This window comes from Bombina bombina, chromosome 3, assembly GCF_027579735.1.
Source record: "Bombina bombina isolate aBomBom1 chromosome 3, aBomBom1.pri, whole genome shotgun sequence".
Taxonomy (NCBI): Eukaryota; Metazoa; Chordata; class Amphibia; order Anura; family Bombinatoridae; genus Bombina; species Bombina bombina.
In genome coordinates this window covers 1,293,203,546-1,293,220,235 of record NC_069501.1, presented here as the reverse complement: position 1 = coordinate 1,293,220,235, position 16,690 = coordinate 1,293,203,546, and the positions used below count along the sequence as shown (strand labels likewise).

Below are 16,690 nucleotides of genomic sequence, written 5' to 3'. Positions count from 1 at the left end.
ATGTACAGAAGAAGGAAGCACTGGATAAACCATAACTCTCTACATGGTGGGACTGGGGTGTGAGCTGTACAGAAGAAGGAAACATTTGAAAAAAAACCCCATAACTCTATACATGGTTGGACTGGGGTGTGAGCTGTAGTGAAGAACGAAGCATTGGATAAACCATAACTCTATACATGGTGGGAAAGGGGTGTGAGCTGTACAGAAGAAGGAAGCATTGGATAAACCATAACTCTATACATGGTGGGACTGGGGTGTGCGCTGTACAGAAGAAGGAAGCATTGGATAAACCATAACTCTATACATGGTGGGACTGGGGTGTGCGCTGTACAGAAGAAGGAAGCATTGGATAAACCATAAATCTAAACATGGGAAGGAAGCATTTGATAAACCATAACTCTATACATGGTGGGACTAGGGTGTGAGCTGTACAGAAGAAGGAAGCATTGGATAAACCATAACTCTATACGTGGTGGTACTGGAGTTTGAGCTGTACAGAAGAAGGAAGCATTGGATAAACCATAACTCTATACATGGTGGGACTGGGATGTGAGCTGTGCAGAAGAAGGAAACATTGGATAAACCATAACTCTATACATGGTGGGATTGGGATGTGAGCTGTACAGAAGAAGGAAGCATTGGATAAACCATAACTCTTTACATGGTGGGACTGGGGTGTGAGCTGTACAGAAGAAGGAAGCATTGGATAAACCATAACTCTATACATGGTGGGACTGGGGTGTGAGCTGTACAGAAGAAGGAAGCATTGGATTAACCATAACTCTATACATGGTGGGACTGGGGTGTGAGCTGTACAGAAGAAGGAAGCATTGAATAAACCATAACTCTATACATGGTGGGACTGGGGTATGAGTTGTACAGAAGATGGGAGCATTGGATAAACCATAACTCTATACATGGTGGGTCTGGGGTGTGAGCTGTACAGAAGAAGGAAGCATTGGATGAACAATAACTCTATACATGGTGGGACTGGGGTGTGAGCTGTACAGAAGAAGGAAGCATTGGATAAACCATAACTCTATACATGGTGGGACTGGGGTGTAAGCTGTACAGAAGAAGGAAGCATTGGTTAAACAATAACTCTATATATGGTGGGACTGGGGTGTGAGCTGTACAGAAGAAGGAAGCATCTGATAAACCAATAACTCTATACATGGTGGGACTGGGGTGTGAGCTGTACAGAAGAAGGGAGTATTGGATAAACCATAACTCTATACATGGTGGGACTGGGGTGTGAGCTGTACAGAAGAAGGAAGCATTGGATAAACCAATAACTCTATACATGGTGGGACTGGGGTGTGAGCTGTACAGAAGAAGGGAGTATTGGATAAACCATAACTCTATACATGGTGGGACTGGGGTGTGAGCTGTACAGAAGAAGGAAGCATTGGATAAACCATAACTTTATACATGGTGGGACTGGGGTGTGAGCTGTACAGAAGAAGGAAGCATTTGATAAACCATAACTCTATACATGGTGGGACTGGGGTGTGAGCTGTACAGAAGATGCCCCTAAACACCCCTGAACGTACATGAATGCCCCTAAACACCCCTGAACTTACACGAATGCCCCTAAACAACCCTGAACCTACATGAATGCCCCTAAACACAACTGAATGTACACAAATGCCCCTAAAGACCCCTGAACGTACATGAATGCCCCTAAACACAACTGAATGTACACAAATGCCCCTAAAGACCCCTGAACGTACATGAATGCCCCTAAACACAACTGAATGTACACAAATGCCCCTAAAGACCCCTGAACGTACACAAATGCCCCTAAAAAGCCCTGAATGCACCTCTGTAATCGGATATAGGATGTATGCTGATTTCAAAACCTAGGGCCCGATTTTATTCTAGATCTCTCGGCTGGTGAGATTCTATGCTTGCCGGCCCTTCTATTTCTCTGGTGGAATTATAAAAAAACACTTTTTACCTTGAAAGCAGGGTGTCTCGCTAATGTTGTATGGGGAGGTTTTGTATACGTTACCTGTATTCCCCTGAATGCACCTCTATTCCCTAAATACCTGTACAACCCCCCTGAACATGCCCGAGCGCTGATGGTCAGTCTCTTGTCTTTTTTACCTCATCAGACATGTGACTAATAGTTATGTCTATTTACAGAACCCAAATGGAAGTGCAGTGTTAATTATTGTTTTTACGTGTTGCTAGAGGTTCTCATCTTCTGTGAGAGATATCATGTATTGGTACACTTAATACAAAAATATATGTTACACATTGGGAATAACATGGTAACCAAACTGGACGTGAGGCTCAATGAATTTCAAACATGTTCTGACCCGAACAACGAGACCAGTCGGCTGATTACTGGCACCATTTTCTAGCCTATTGTCTCTGTTCTGCCATTACATAAAGCCCCATAGCAAGGTCTCTCTTGTGAGTGTAAAATAAATAAATTCCATTTGGAGTTATATAGTATACATGTTGTTCTTGAGAGGGCTACAGAGCTTCTATAGATGCCTGAAGAGACCTAAACGTTCTGAGACAAAATAAAACCGTTGTGTATATAGTTTAGTGACAAACTTCCCACAGTTCACACCAAATAATCTACTCACAAATGCACAATGAATCTGTTTTATTTTGGTTACTTCTTTACGATAAGACCAAGCATGAAGACACTTACCTAGTATACGCGTTTTGCTATTAAAGCCTTTTTCTGTAAGAGCTGAGATAATCCAACTGAGGTAACGAGAAGACTGCGCCATCTGCATATAAACAAAAGAATACGTGTAGGAAATGGGAGGTTACGGAAATGTCAGACATGGAGAAACAAGGGGAGTTATAAGGAGGGTCATGTGGTGTAGAATGGGGACAAATATGGAGGGGTTATAGAAAGTGACATAAGGGAAGGGTCCTGGTTGGTGATGGGAGTGGTCATGTGGTGTAGAACGGGGACAAATAGGGAGGGGTTATAGAAAGTGACATAAGGGAAGGGTCCTGGTTAGTGATGGGAGTGGTCATGTGGTGTAGAATGGGGACAAATAGGGAAGGGTTATAGAAAGTGACATAAGGGAAGGGTCCTGGTTAGTGATGGGAGTGGTCATGTGGTATAGAATTGGGACAAATAGGGAGGGGTTATAGAAAGTGACATACGGGAAGGGTCCTGGTTAGTGATGGGAGTGTTCTGTCTATTATATGGCTATTATGTTGATGACATCTGTTGGTTGTATATTGTAATTTAAGTTTAGTTCCTCTCAAGAATTAATCAGGAAGTGTTCTGCCCTTTGTTAATAAAGTTCTCATTTGTCAATAAAAAGTTTTTACTTTCAGTTTTACAGCAGCCATCTTAGCTTCAAGAAGCATGGAAATCAGCTACTCATATTTGCCTATAAATATACATATGCCTGTAAGTTATTTATTGTTTGCTAAGAGTTCATTGTGCATTTGAATTGCATTGCTATTTGCTGTAAGGTTTAAATGTAAGCTCTCTGTATTAGGAATATGTATTATTGTATGTATTGCAAGCACCACGTGTAAGTACATATTGTAATTTCTATTTATCTGATTGTATTGCTGTTTTACAAAATAACTATTCAGAAGTAAAATCAGTTTGGAATAATCACAAAGCTATTTCTGCCTGGTTTGTTAACTAGCTGTCTAGCTATCAGTTAGTGAGGACAGTACAATAAAAAGGCATGCTATATCAAGGGAAGATACAGAGCTGCATTGTAAAGTAATAAAGGTATGCTATATCAACGGAAGATACAGAGGTGAATTGTAAAGTGAGAAGCAATATCAAGGCAAGATACAAAGGCTGCATTGTTAACTAGCTGTCTAGCTATCAGTAGTGAGGACAGTACAGTGAAAAGGCATACTATATCAAGGCAAGATACAGAGCTGCATTGTAAAGTGAGAAGCAAGAACAAGCAACATACAAAGGCTGCATTGTTAACTAGCTGTCTAGCTATCAGTAGTGTGGACAGTACAGTAAAAAGGCATGCTATATCAAGGGAAGATACAGGAGCTGCATTCTAAAGTAAAAAGGCATGCTATATCAAGGGAAGATACAGAGCTGCATTGTAAAGTAAAAAGGCATGCTATATCAGGGGAAGATACGGAGCTGCTTTGTAAAGTGAGATGCAATAACAGGCAAGATACAAAGGCTGCATTGTTAACTAGCTGTCTAGCTATCAGTAGTGAGGACAGTATAGTAAAAAGGCATGCTATATCAAGGGAAGATACAGGAGCTGTATTGTAAAGTGAGAAGCAATAACAAGCAAGATACAAAGGCTGCATTATAAACTAGCTGTCTAGCTATCAGTAGTGAGGACAGTATAGTAAAAAGGCATGCTATATCAAGGGAAGATACAGAGCTGCATTGTAAAGTAATAAAGGTATGCTATATCAAGGAAAGATAAAGAGCTGCATTGTAAAGTGAGAAGCAATATCAAGGCAAGATACAAAGGCTGCATTGTTAACTAGCTGTATAGCTATGAGTAGTGAGGACAGTATAGTAAAAAGGCATGCTATATCAAGGGAAGATACAGAGCTGCATTGTAAAATAATAAAGGTATGCTATATCAAGGAAAGATAAAGAGCTGCATTGTAAAGTGAGAAGCAATATCAAGGCAAGATACAAAGACTGCATTGTTAACTAGCTGTCTAGCTATCAGTAGTGAGAACAGTACAGTAAAAAGGTATGCTATATCAAGGAAAGATACAGGAGCTATATTGTAAAGTGAGAAGCGATAGCAAGCAAGATACAAAGGCTGCATTGTTAACTAGCTGTCTAGCTATCAGTAGTGAGGACAGTACAGTAAAAAGGCATGCTATATCAAGGGAAGATACAGAGCTGCATTGTAAAGTGAGAAGCAATAACAAGCAAGATACAAAGGCTGCATTGTTAACTAGCTGTCTAGCTATCAGTAGTGAGGACAGTACAGTAAAAAGGCATGCTATATCAAGGGAAGATACAGAGCTGCACTGTAAAGTGAGATGCAATAACAAGCAAGATACAAAGGCTGCATTGTTAACTAGCTGTCTAGCTATCAGTAGTGAGGACAGTATAGTAAAAAGGCATGCTATATCAAGGGAAGATACAGAGCTGCATTGTAAAGTGAGAAGCAATAACAAGCAAGATACAAAGGCTGCATTGTTAACTAGCTGTCTAGCTATCAGTCGTGAGGACGGTATAGTAAAAAGGCATGCTATTTCAAGGGAAGATACAGAGCTGCATTTTAAAGTGAGAAGCAATATCAAGGCAAGATACAAAGGCTGCATTGTTAACTAGCTGTCTAGCTATCAGTAGTGAGGACAGTATAGTAAAAAGGCATGCTATATCAAGGGAAGATACAGAGCTGCATTGTAAAGTGAGAAGCAATAGCAAGCAAGATACAAAGGCTGCATTGTTAACTAGCTGTCTAGCTATCAGTAGTGAGGACAGTACAGTAAAAAGGCATGCTATATCAAGGCAAGATACAGAGCTGCACTGTAAAGTGAGATGCAATAACAAGCAAGATACAAAGGCTGCATTGTTAACTAGCTGTCTAGCTATCAGTAGTGAGGACAGTACAGTAAAAAGGCATGCTATATCAAGGGAAGATACAGAGCTGCATTTTAAAGTGAGAAGCGATAGCAAGAAAGATACAAAGACTGCATTGTTAACTAGCTGTCTAGCTATCAGTATTGAGGACAGTACAGTAAAAAGGCATGCTATATCAAGGGAAGATACAGGAGCTGAATTGTAAAGTGAGAAGCAATAACAAGCAAGATACAAAGGCTGCATTGTTAACTAGCTGTCTAGCTATCAGTAGTAAAGACAATACAGTAAAAAGGCATGATATATCAAGGGAAGATACAGAGCTGCATTGTAAAGTGAGAAGCAATAACAAGCAAGATACAAAGGCTACATTGTTAACTAGCTGTCTAGCTATCAGTAGTGAGGACAGTATAGTAAAAAGGCATGCTATATCAAGGGAAGATACAGAGCTGCATTGTAAAGTAATAAAGGTATGCTATATCAAGGAAAGATAAAGAGCTGCATTGTAAAATGAGAAGCAATATCAAGGCAAGATACAAAGGCTGCATTGTTAACTAGCTGTCTAGCTATCAGTAGTGAGGACAGTATAGTAAAAAGGCATGCTATATCAAGGGAAGATACAGAGCTGCATTGTGAAGTGAGAAGCAATATCAAGGCAAGATACAAAGGCTGCATTGTTAACTAGCTGTCTAGCTATCAGTAGTGAGGACATTATAGTAAAAAGGCATGCTATATCAAGGGAAGATACAGAGCTGCATTGTGAAGTGAGAAGCAATATCAAGGCAAGATACAAAGGCTGCATTGTTAACTAGCTGTCTAGCTATCAGTAGTGAGGACAGTACAGTAAAAAGGCATGCTATATCAAGGGAAGATACAGAGCTGCATTTTAAAGTGAGAAGCAATAACAAGCAATATACAAAGGCTGCATTGTTAACTAGCTGTCTAGCTATCTGTAGTGAGGACAGTATAGTAAAAAGGCAAGCTATATCAAGGGAAGATACAGAGCTGCATTTTAAAGTGAGAAGCAATAACAAGCAAGATACAAAGGCTGCATTGTTAACTAGCTGTCTAGCTATCAGTATTGAGGAAAGTATAGTAAAAAGGCATGCTATATCAAGGGAAGATACAGAGCTGCATTGTAAAGTGAGAAGCAATAACAGGCAAGATACAAAGGCTGGTTTGTTAACTAGCTGTCTAGCTATTAGTATTAAAGACAGTACAGTAAAAAGGCATGCTATATCAAGGGAAGATACAGGAGCTGTATTGTAAAGTGAGAAGCAATAACAGGCAAGATACAAAGGCGGGTTTGTTAACTAGCTGTCTAGCTATTAGTAGTAAAGACAGTACAGTAAAAAGGCATGCTATATCAAGGGAAGATACAGGAGCTGTATTGTAAAGTGAGAAGCAATAACAAGCAAGATACAAAGAGGCATATTTATCAATCTCCGATTGGAGCTTGATATTCCGTGGTTCTGGCGAGCCTGCAGGCTCGCCAGAAACAGCAGTTATGAAGCAGCGGTCACAAAGACCGCTGCTCCATAACCTGTCTGCCTGCTCAGAGCAGGAGGACAGGAATCGCCAGAAATCAACCCGATCGAGTACGATCGGGTTGATTGACACCCCCCTGCTGTTGGCCTATTGGCCACGAGTATGCAGGGGGCGTCGTTGCACCAGCAGCTCTTGTGAGCTGCTGGTGCAATGCTGAATACAGCGAGCGTATTGCTCTCTGTATTCAGCGAGCTCTGGCGGACCTGATCCGCAGTGTCGGATCAGGTCCGCCAGACCTTAATAACTAGAGGCCAAATGCTGCATTGTTAACTAGCTGTCTAGCTATCAGTAGTAAAGACAATACAGTAAAAAGGCATGCTATATCAAGGGAAGATACAGAGCTGCATTGTAAAGTGAGAAGCAATAACAAGCAATATACAAAGGCTGCATTGTTAACTAGCTGTCTAGCTATCAGTAGTGAGGACAGTATAGTAAAAAGGCAGGCTATATCAAGGGAAGATACAGAGCTGCATTGTAAAGTGAGAAGCAATAACAAGCAAGATACAAAGGCTGCATTGTTAACTAGCTGTCTAGCTATCTGTAGTGAGGACAGTACAGTAAAAAGGCATGCTATATCAAGGGAAGATACAGAGCTGCATTGTAAAGTGAGAAGCAATAACAAGCAAGATACAGAGGCTGGTTTGTTAACTAGCTGTCTAGCTATCAGTAGTGAGGACAGTACAGTAAAAAGGCATGCTATATCAAGGGAAGATACAGAGCAGCATTGTAAAGTGAGAAGCAATAACAAGCAAGATACAAAGGCTGCATTGTTAACTAGCTGTCTAGCTATCAGTAGTGAGGACAGTATAGTAAAAAGGCATGCTATATCAAGGGAAGATACAGGAGCTGTATTGTATTGTCACAAAGGCCGCTGCTCCATAACCTGTCCGCCTGCTCAGAGCATCGCCAGAAATCAACCCGATCGAGTATGATCGGGTTGTTTGACACCCCCCTGCTGTGGCCTATTGGCCGTGAGTATGCAGGGGGTGGCGTTGCACCAGCAGCTCTTGTGAGCTGTTGGTGCAATGCTGAATACGGCAAGCTTATTGCTCGCCTTATTCAGCGAGCCCTGGCGAACCTGATCCGCAGTGGCGGATCAGGTCCGCCAGACCTTAATAACTAGAGGCCAAAGGCTGCATTGTTAACTAGCTGTCTAGCTATCAGTAGTGATGACAGTATAGTAAAAAGGCATGCTATATCAATGGAAGATACAGGAGCTGCATTGTAAAGTGAGAAGCAATAGCAAGCAAGATACAAAGGCTGCATTGTTAACTAGCTGTCTAGCTATCAGTTGTGAGGACAGTATAGTAAAAAGGCATGCTATATCAAGGGTAGATACAGGAGCTGTATTGTAAAGTGAGAAGCAATACCAAACAAGATACAAAGGCTGCATTGTTAACTAGCTGTCTAGCTATCAGTTGTGAGGACAGTACAGTAAAAAGGCATGCTATATCAATGGAAGATACAGGAGCTGTATTGTAAAGTGAGAAGCAATAACAAGCAAGATACAAAGGCTGGTTTGTTAACTAGCTGTCTAACTATCAGTAGTGAGGACAGTACAGTAAAAAGGCATGCTATATCAAGGGAAGATAAATAGCTGCAGTGTAAAGTGAGAAGCAATAACAAGCAAGATACAAAGGCTGCATTGTTAACTTGCTGTCTAGCTATCAGTTGTGAGGACAGTACAGTAAAAAGGCATGCTATATCTATGGAAGATACAGAGCTGCATTGTAAAGTGAGAAGCAATAACAAGCAAGATACAAAGACTGCATTGTTAACTAGATGTCTAGCTATCAGTAATGAGGACAGTACAGTAAAAAGGCATGCTATATCAAGGGAAGATACAAGAGATGTATTGTAAAGTGAGATGCAATAACAAGCAAGATACAAAGACTGCATTGTTAACTAGATGTCTAGCTATCAGTAGTGAGGACAGTATAGTAAAAAGGCATGCTATATCAAGGGAAGATACAAGAGCTGTATTGTAAAGTGAGAAGCAATAACAAGCAAGATACAAAGGCTGCATTGTTAACTAGCTGTCTAGCTATCAGTAGTGAGGACAGTATAGTAAAAAGGCATGCTATATCAAGGGAAGATACAGAGCTGGTTTGTAAAGTGAGAAGCAATAACAAGCAAGATGCAAAGGCTGCATTGTTAACTAGCTGTCTAGCTATCAGTAGTGAGGACAGTACCTGTATAGTAAAATGGCATGATATATCAAGGGAAGATACAGGAGCTGCATTGTAAAGTGAGATGCAATAACAAGCAAGATACAAAGGATGGTTTGTTAACTAGCTGTCTAGCTATCAGTAGTGAGGACAGTACAGTAAAAAGGTATGCTATATCAAGGGAACATACAGAGCTGCATTGTAAAGTGAGAAGCAATAACAAGCAATAGAAAAAGGCTGCATTGTTAACTAGCTGTCTAGCTATCAGTAGTGAGGACAGTATAGTAAAAAGGCATGCTATATCAATGGAAGATACAGAGCTGCATTGTAAAGTGAGAACCAATAACAAGCAAGATACAAAGGCTGCATTGTTAACTAGCTGTCTAGCTATCTGTAGTGAGGACAGTATAGTAAAAAGGCATGCTATATCAAGGGAAGATACAGGAGCTGTATTGTATTGTCACAAAGACCACTGCTCCATAAACTGTCCGCCTGCTCAGAGTAGGCGGACAGACATCGCCAGAAATCAACCCGTTCGAGTACGATCGGGTTGTTTGACACCCCCCTGCTTGTGGCCTATTGGCCGCGAGTATGCAGGGGGTGGTGTTGCACCAGCAGCCCTTGTGAGCTGTTGGTGCAATGCTGAATACGGCAAGCGTATTGATCGCCTTATTCAGCGAGCCCTGGCGAATCTGATCTTCAGTGGCGGATCAGGTCCGCCAGACCTTAATAACTAGAGGAAAAGGCTGCATTGTTAACTTGCTGTCTAGCTATCAGTAGTGAGGACAGTACAGTAAAAAGGCATGCTATATCAAGGCAAGATACAAAGGCTGCATTGTTAACTATCTGTCTAGCTATCAGTAGTAAAGACAGTACAGTAAAAAGGCATGCTATATCAAGGGAAGATAAAGTAGCTGTATTGTAAAGTGAGATGCAATAACAAGCAAGATACAAAGGCTGCATTGTTAACTAGCTGTCTAGCTATCAGTAGTGAGGACAGTATAGTAAAAAGGCATGCTATATCAAGGGAAGATACAGGAGCTGTATTGTATTGTCACAAAGGCCGCTGCTCCATAACCTGTCCGCCTGCTCAGAGCATCGCCAGAAATCAACCCGATCGAGTATGATCGGGTTGTTTGACACCCCCCTGCTGGTGGCCTATTGGCCGCGAGTATGCAGGGGGTGGCGTTGCACCAGCAGCTCTTGTGAGCTGTTGGTGCAATGCTGAATACGGCAAGCGTATTGCTCGCCTTATTCAGCGAGCCCTGGCGAACCTGATCCGCAGTGGCGGATCAGGTCCGCCAGACCTTAATAACTAGAGGCCAAAGGCTGCATTGTTAACTAGCTGTCTAGCTATCAGTAGTGATGACAGTATAGTAAAAAGGCATGCTATATCAATGGAAGATACAGGAGCTGCATTGTAAAGTGAGAAGCAATAGCAAGCAAGATACAAAGGCTGCATTGTTAACTAGCTGTCTAGCTATCAGTTGTGAGGACAGTACAGTAAAAAGGCATGCTATATCAAGGGAAGATACAGGAGCTGTATTGTAAAGTGAGAAGCAATAACAAGCAAGATACAAAGGCTGCATTGTTAACTAGCTGTCTAGCTATCAGTAGTGAGGACAGTATAGTAAAAATGCATGCTATATCAAGGGAAGATACAGGAGCTGTATTGTAAAGTGAGAAGCAATACCAAACAAGATACAAAGGCTGCATTGTTAACTAGCTGTCTAGCTATCAGTTGTGAGGACAGTACAGTAAAAAGGCATGCTATATCAAGGGAAGATACAGGAGCTGTATTGTAAAGTAAGAAGCAATAACAAGCAAGATACAAAGGCTGAATTGTTGACTAGCTGTCTAGCTATCAGTAGTGAGGACAGTATAGTAAAAAGGCATGCTATATCAAGGGAAGATACAGGAGCTGTATTGTAAAGTGAGAAGCAATAACAAGCAAGATACAAAGGCTGCATTGTTAACTAGTTTTCTAGCTATCAGTAGTGAGGACAGTATAGTAAAAAGGCATGCTATATCAAGGGAAGATGCAGAGCTGCATTGTAAAGTAAGAAGCAATAACAAGCAAGATACAAAGGCTGCATTGTTAACTAGCTGTCTAACTATCAGTAGTGAGGACAGTACAGTAAAAAGGCATGCTATATCAATGGAAGATACAGAGCTGCATTGTAAAGTGAGAAGCAATAACAAGCAAGATACAAAGGGGCATATTTATCAAGCTGCGATTGGAGCTTGATGCACTGTGTTTCTGGCGAGCCTGCAGGCTGCATTGTTAACTAGCTGTCTAGCTATCAGTAATGAGGACAGTACAGTAAAAAGGCATGCTATATCAAGGGAAGATACAAGAGATGTATTGTAAAGTGAGATGCAATAACAAGCAAGACACAAAGGCTGCATTGTTAACTAGCTGTCTAGCTATCAGTAGTGAGGACAGTACAGTAAAAAGGCATGCTATATCAGGGGAAGATACAGAGCTGCAGTGTAAAGTGAAAAGCAATAACACGCAAGATACAAAGGCTGCATTGTTAACTAGCTGTCTAGCTATCAGTAGTGAGGACAGTATAGTAAAAAGGCATGCTATATCAAGGGAAGATACAAGAGCTGTATTGTAAAGTGAGAAGCAATAACAAGCAAGATACAAAGACTGCATTGTTAACTAGATGTCTAGCTATCAGTAGTGAGGACAGTATAGTAAAAAGGCATGCTATATCAAGGGAAGATACAGAGCTGGTTTGTAACGTGAGAAGCAATAACAAGCAAGATACAAAGGCTGCATTGTTAACTAGCTGTCTAGCTATCAGTAGTGAGGACAGTACCTGTATAGTAAAAAGGCATGATATATCAAGGGAAGATACAGGAGCTGCATTGTAAAGTGAGATGCAATAACAAGCAAGATACAAAGGCTGTATTGTTAACTAGCTGTCTAGCTATCAGTAGTGAGGACAGTATAGTAAAAAGGCATGCTATATCAAGGGAACATACAGAGCTGCATTGTAAAGTGAGAAGCAATAACAAGCAATAGAAAAAGGCTGCATTGTTAACTAGCTGTCTAGCTATCAGTTGTGAGGACAGTATAGTAAAAAGGCATGCTATATCAATGGAAGATACAGAGCTGCATTGTAAAGTGAGAAGCAATAGCAAGCAAGATACAAAGGCTGCATTGTTAACTAGCTGTCTAGCTATCAGTTGTGAGGACAGTATAGTAAAAAGGCATGCTATATCAATGGAAGATACAGAGCTGCATTGTAAAGTGAGAACCAATAACAAGCAAGATACAAAGGCTGCATTGTTAACTAGCTGTCTAGCTATCAGTAGTGAGGACAGTATAGTAAAAAGGCATGCTATATCAAGGGAAGATACAGGAGCTGTATTGTATTGTCACAAAGACCGCTGCTCCATAAACTGTCCGCCTGCTCAGAGTAGGCGGACAGACATCGCCAGAAATCAACCCGTTCGAGTACGATCGGGTTGTTTGACACCCCCCTGCTTGTGGCCTATTGGCCGCGAGTATGCAGGGGGTGGCGTTGCACCAGCAGCTCTTGTGAGCTGTTGGTGCAATGCTGAATACGGCAAGCGTATTGATCGCCTTATTCAGCGAGCCCTGGCGAATCTGATCTTCAGTGGCGGATCAGGTCCGCCAGACCTTAATAACTAGAGGAAAAGGCTGCATTGTTAACTTGCTGTCTAGCTATCAGTAGTGAGGACAGTACAGTAAAAAGGCATGCTATATCAAGGCAAGATACAAAGGCTGCATTGTTAACTATCTGTCTAGCTATCAGTAGTAAAGACAGTACAGTAAAAAGGCATGCTATATCAAGGGAAGATAAAGTAGCTGTATTGTAAAGTGAGATGCAATAACAAGCAAGATACAAAGGCTGCATTGTTAACTAGCTGTCTAGCTATCAGTAGTGAGGACAGTATAGTAAAAAGGCATGCTATATCAAGGGAAGATACAGGAGCTGTATTGTATTGTCACAAAGGCCGCTGCTCCATAACCTGTCCGCCTGCTCAGAGCATCGCCAGAAATCAACCCGATCGAGTATGATCGGGTTGTTTGACACCCCCCTGCTGGTGGCCTATTGGCCGCGAGTATGCAGGGGGTGGCGTTGCACCAGCAGCTCTTGTGAGCTGTTGGTGCAATGCTGAATACGGCAAGCGTATTGCTCGCCTTATTCAGCGAGCCCTGGCGAACCTGATCCGCAGTGGAGGATCAGGTCCGCCAGACCTTAATAACTAGAGGCCAAAGGCTGCATTGTTAACTAGCTGTCTAGCTATCAGTAGTGATGACAGTATAGTAAAAAGGCATGCTATATCAATGGAAGATACAGGAGCTGCATTGTAAAGTGAGAAGCAATAGCAAGCAAGATACAAAGGCTGCATTGTTAACTAGCTGTCTAGCTATCAGTTGTGAGGACAGTACAGTAAAAAGGCATGCTATATCAAGGGAAGATACAGGAGCTGTATTGTAAAGTGAGAAGCAATAACAAGCAAGATACAAAGGCTGCATTGTTAACTAGCTGTCTAGCTATCAGTAGTGAGGACAGTATAGTAAAAAGGCATGCTATATCAAGGGAAGATACAGGAGCTGTATTGTAAAGTGAGAAGCAATACCAAACAAGATACAAAGGCTGCATTGTTAACTAGCTGTCTAGCTATCAGTTGTGAGGACAGTACAGTAAAAAGGCATGCTATATCAAGGGAAGATACAGGAGCTGTATTGTAAAGTAAGAAGCAATAACAAGCAAGATACAAAGGCTGTATTGTTAACTAGCTGTCTAGCTATCAGTAGTGAGGACAGTATAGTAAAAAGGCATGCTATATCAAGGGAAGATGCAGAGCTGCATTGTAAAGTAAGAAGCAATAACAAGCAAGATACAAAGGCTGCATTGTTAACTAGCTGTCTAACTATCAGTAGTGAGGACAGTACAGTATAAAGGCATGCTATATCAATGGAAGATACAGAGCTGCATTGTAAAGTGAGAAGCAATAACAAGCAAGATACAAAGGGGCATATTTATCAAGCTGCGATTGGAGCTTGATGCACCGTGTTTCTGGCGAGCCTGCAGGCTGCATTGTTAACTAGCTGTCTAGCTATCAGTAATGAGGACAGTACAGTAAAAAGGCATGCTATATCAAGGGAAGATACAAGAGATGTATTGTAAAGTGAGATGCAATAACAAGCAAGACACAAAGGCTGCATTGTTAACTAGCTGTCTAGCTATCAGTAGTGAGGACAGTATAGTAAAAAGGCATGCTATATCAAGGGAAGATACAAGAGCTGTATTGTAAAGTGAGAAGCAATAACAAGCAAGATACAAAGACTGCATTGTTAACTAGATGTCTAGCTATCAGTAGTGAGGACAGTATAGTAAAAAGGCATGCTATATCAAGGGAAGATACAGAGCTGGTTTGTAAAGTGAGAAGCAATAACAAGCAAGATACAAAGGCTGCATTGTTAACTAGCTGTCTAGCTATCAGTAGTGAGGACAGTACCTGTATAGTAAAAAGGCATGATATATCAAGGGAAGATACAGGAGCTGCATTGTAAAGTGAGATGCAATAACAAGCAAGATACAAAGGCTGTATTGTTAACTAGCTGTCTAGCTATCAGTAGTGAGGACAGTATAGTAAAAAGGCATGCTATATCAAGGGAACATACAGAGCTGCATTGTAAAGTGAGAAGCAATAACAAGCAATAGAAAAAGGCTGCATTGTTAACTAGCTGTCTAGCTATCAGTAGTGAGGACAGTATAGTAAAAAGGCATGCTATATCAATGGAAGATACAGAGCTGCATTGTAAAGTGAGAACCAATAACAAGCAAGATACAAAGGCTGCATTGTTAACTAGCTGTCTAGCTATCAGTAGTGAGGACAGTATAGTAAAAAGGCATGCTATATCAAGGGAAGATACAGGAGCTGTATTGTATTGTCACAAAGACCGCTGCTCCATAAACTGTCCGCCTGCTCAGAGTAGGCGGACAGACATCGCCAGAAATCAACCCGTTCGAGTACGATCGGGTTGTTTGACACCCCCCTGCTTGTGGCCTATTGGCCGCGAGTATGCAGGGGGTGGCGTTGCACCAGCAGCTCTTGTGAGCTGTTGGTGCAATGCTGAATACGGCAAGCGTATTGATCGCCTTATTCAGCGAGCCCTGGCGAATCTGATCTTCAGTGGCGGATCAGGTCCGCCAGACCTTAATAACTAGAGGAAAAGGCTGCATTGTTAACTTGCTGTCTAGCTATCAGTAGTGAGGACAGTACAGTAAAAAGGCATGCTATATCAAGGCAAGATACAAAGGCTGCATTGTTAACTATCTGTCTAGCTATCAGTAGTAAAGACAGTACAGTAAAAAGGCATGCTATATCAAGGGAAGATAAAGTAGCTGTATTGTAAAGTGAGATGCAATAACAAGCAAGATACAAAGGCTGCATTGTTAACTAGCTGTCTAGCTATCAGTAGTGAGGACAGTATAGTAAAAAGGCATGCTATATCAAGGGAAGATACAGGAGCTGTATTGTATTGTCACAAAGGCCGCTGCTCCATAACCTGTCCGCCTGCTCAGAGCATCGCCAGAAATCAACCCGATCGAGTATGATCGGGTTGTTTGACACCCCCCTGCTGGTGGCCTATTGGCCGCGAGTATGCAGGGGGTGGCGTTGCACCAGCAGCTCTTGTGAGCTGTTGGTGCAATGCTGAATACGGCAAGCGTATTGCTCGCCTTATTCAGCGAGCCCTGGCGAACCTGATCCGCAGTGGAGGATCAGGTCCGCCAGACCTTAATAACTAGAGGCCAAAGGCTGCATTGTTAACTAGCTGTCTAGCTATCAGTAGTGATGACAGTATAGTAAAAAGGCATGCTATATCAATGGAAGATACAGGAGCTGCATTGTAAAGTGAGAAGCAATAGCAAGCAAGATACAAAGGCTGCATTGTTAACTAGCTGTCTAGCTATCAGTTGTGAGGACAGTACAGTAAAAAGGCATGCTATATCAAGGGAAGATACAGGAGCTGTATTGTAAAGTGAGAAGCAATAACAAGCAAGATACAAAGGCTGCATTGTTAACTAGCTGTCTAGCTATCAGTAGTGAGGACAGTATAGTAAAAAGGCATGCTATATCAAGGGAAGATACAGGAGCTGTATTGTAAAGTGAGAAGCAATAACAAGCAAGATACAAAGGCTGCATTGTTAACTAGCTGTCTAGCTATCAGTTGTGAGGACAGTACAGTAAAAAGGCATGCTATATCAAGGGAAGATACAGGAGCTGTATTGTAAAGTAAGAAGCAATAACAAGCAAGATACAAAGGCTGCATTGTTAACTAGCTGTCTAGCTATCAGTAGTGAGGACAGTATAGTAAAAAGGCATGCTATATCAAGGGAAGATGCAGAGCTGCATTGTAAAGTAAGAAGCAATAACAAGCAAGATACAAAGGCTGCAT

The 16,690-nt window shown here is 41.6% G+C and overlaps 1 protein-coding gene across 1 annotated transcript in view; it reads right to left on the bottom strand.

Annotated features, from left to right (window-relative positions):
• LOC128652765 (transient receptor potential cation channel subfamily M member 2) overlaps positions 1-16,690 on the bottom strand; it is a 1,288,705-nt gene that overhangs the window by 300,632 nt on the left and 971,383 nt on the right. Inside the window, exon 21 of the mRNA XM_053705696.1 lies at positions 2,669-2,750. Coding sequence (XP_053561671.1) covers positions 2,669-2,750 — 82 coding nt within the window. The remainder of the gene's footprint in view (positions 1-2,668; positions 2,751-16,690) is intronic.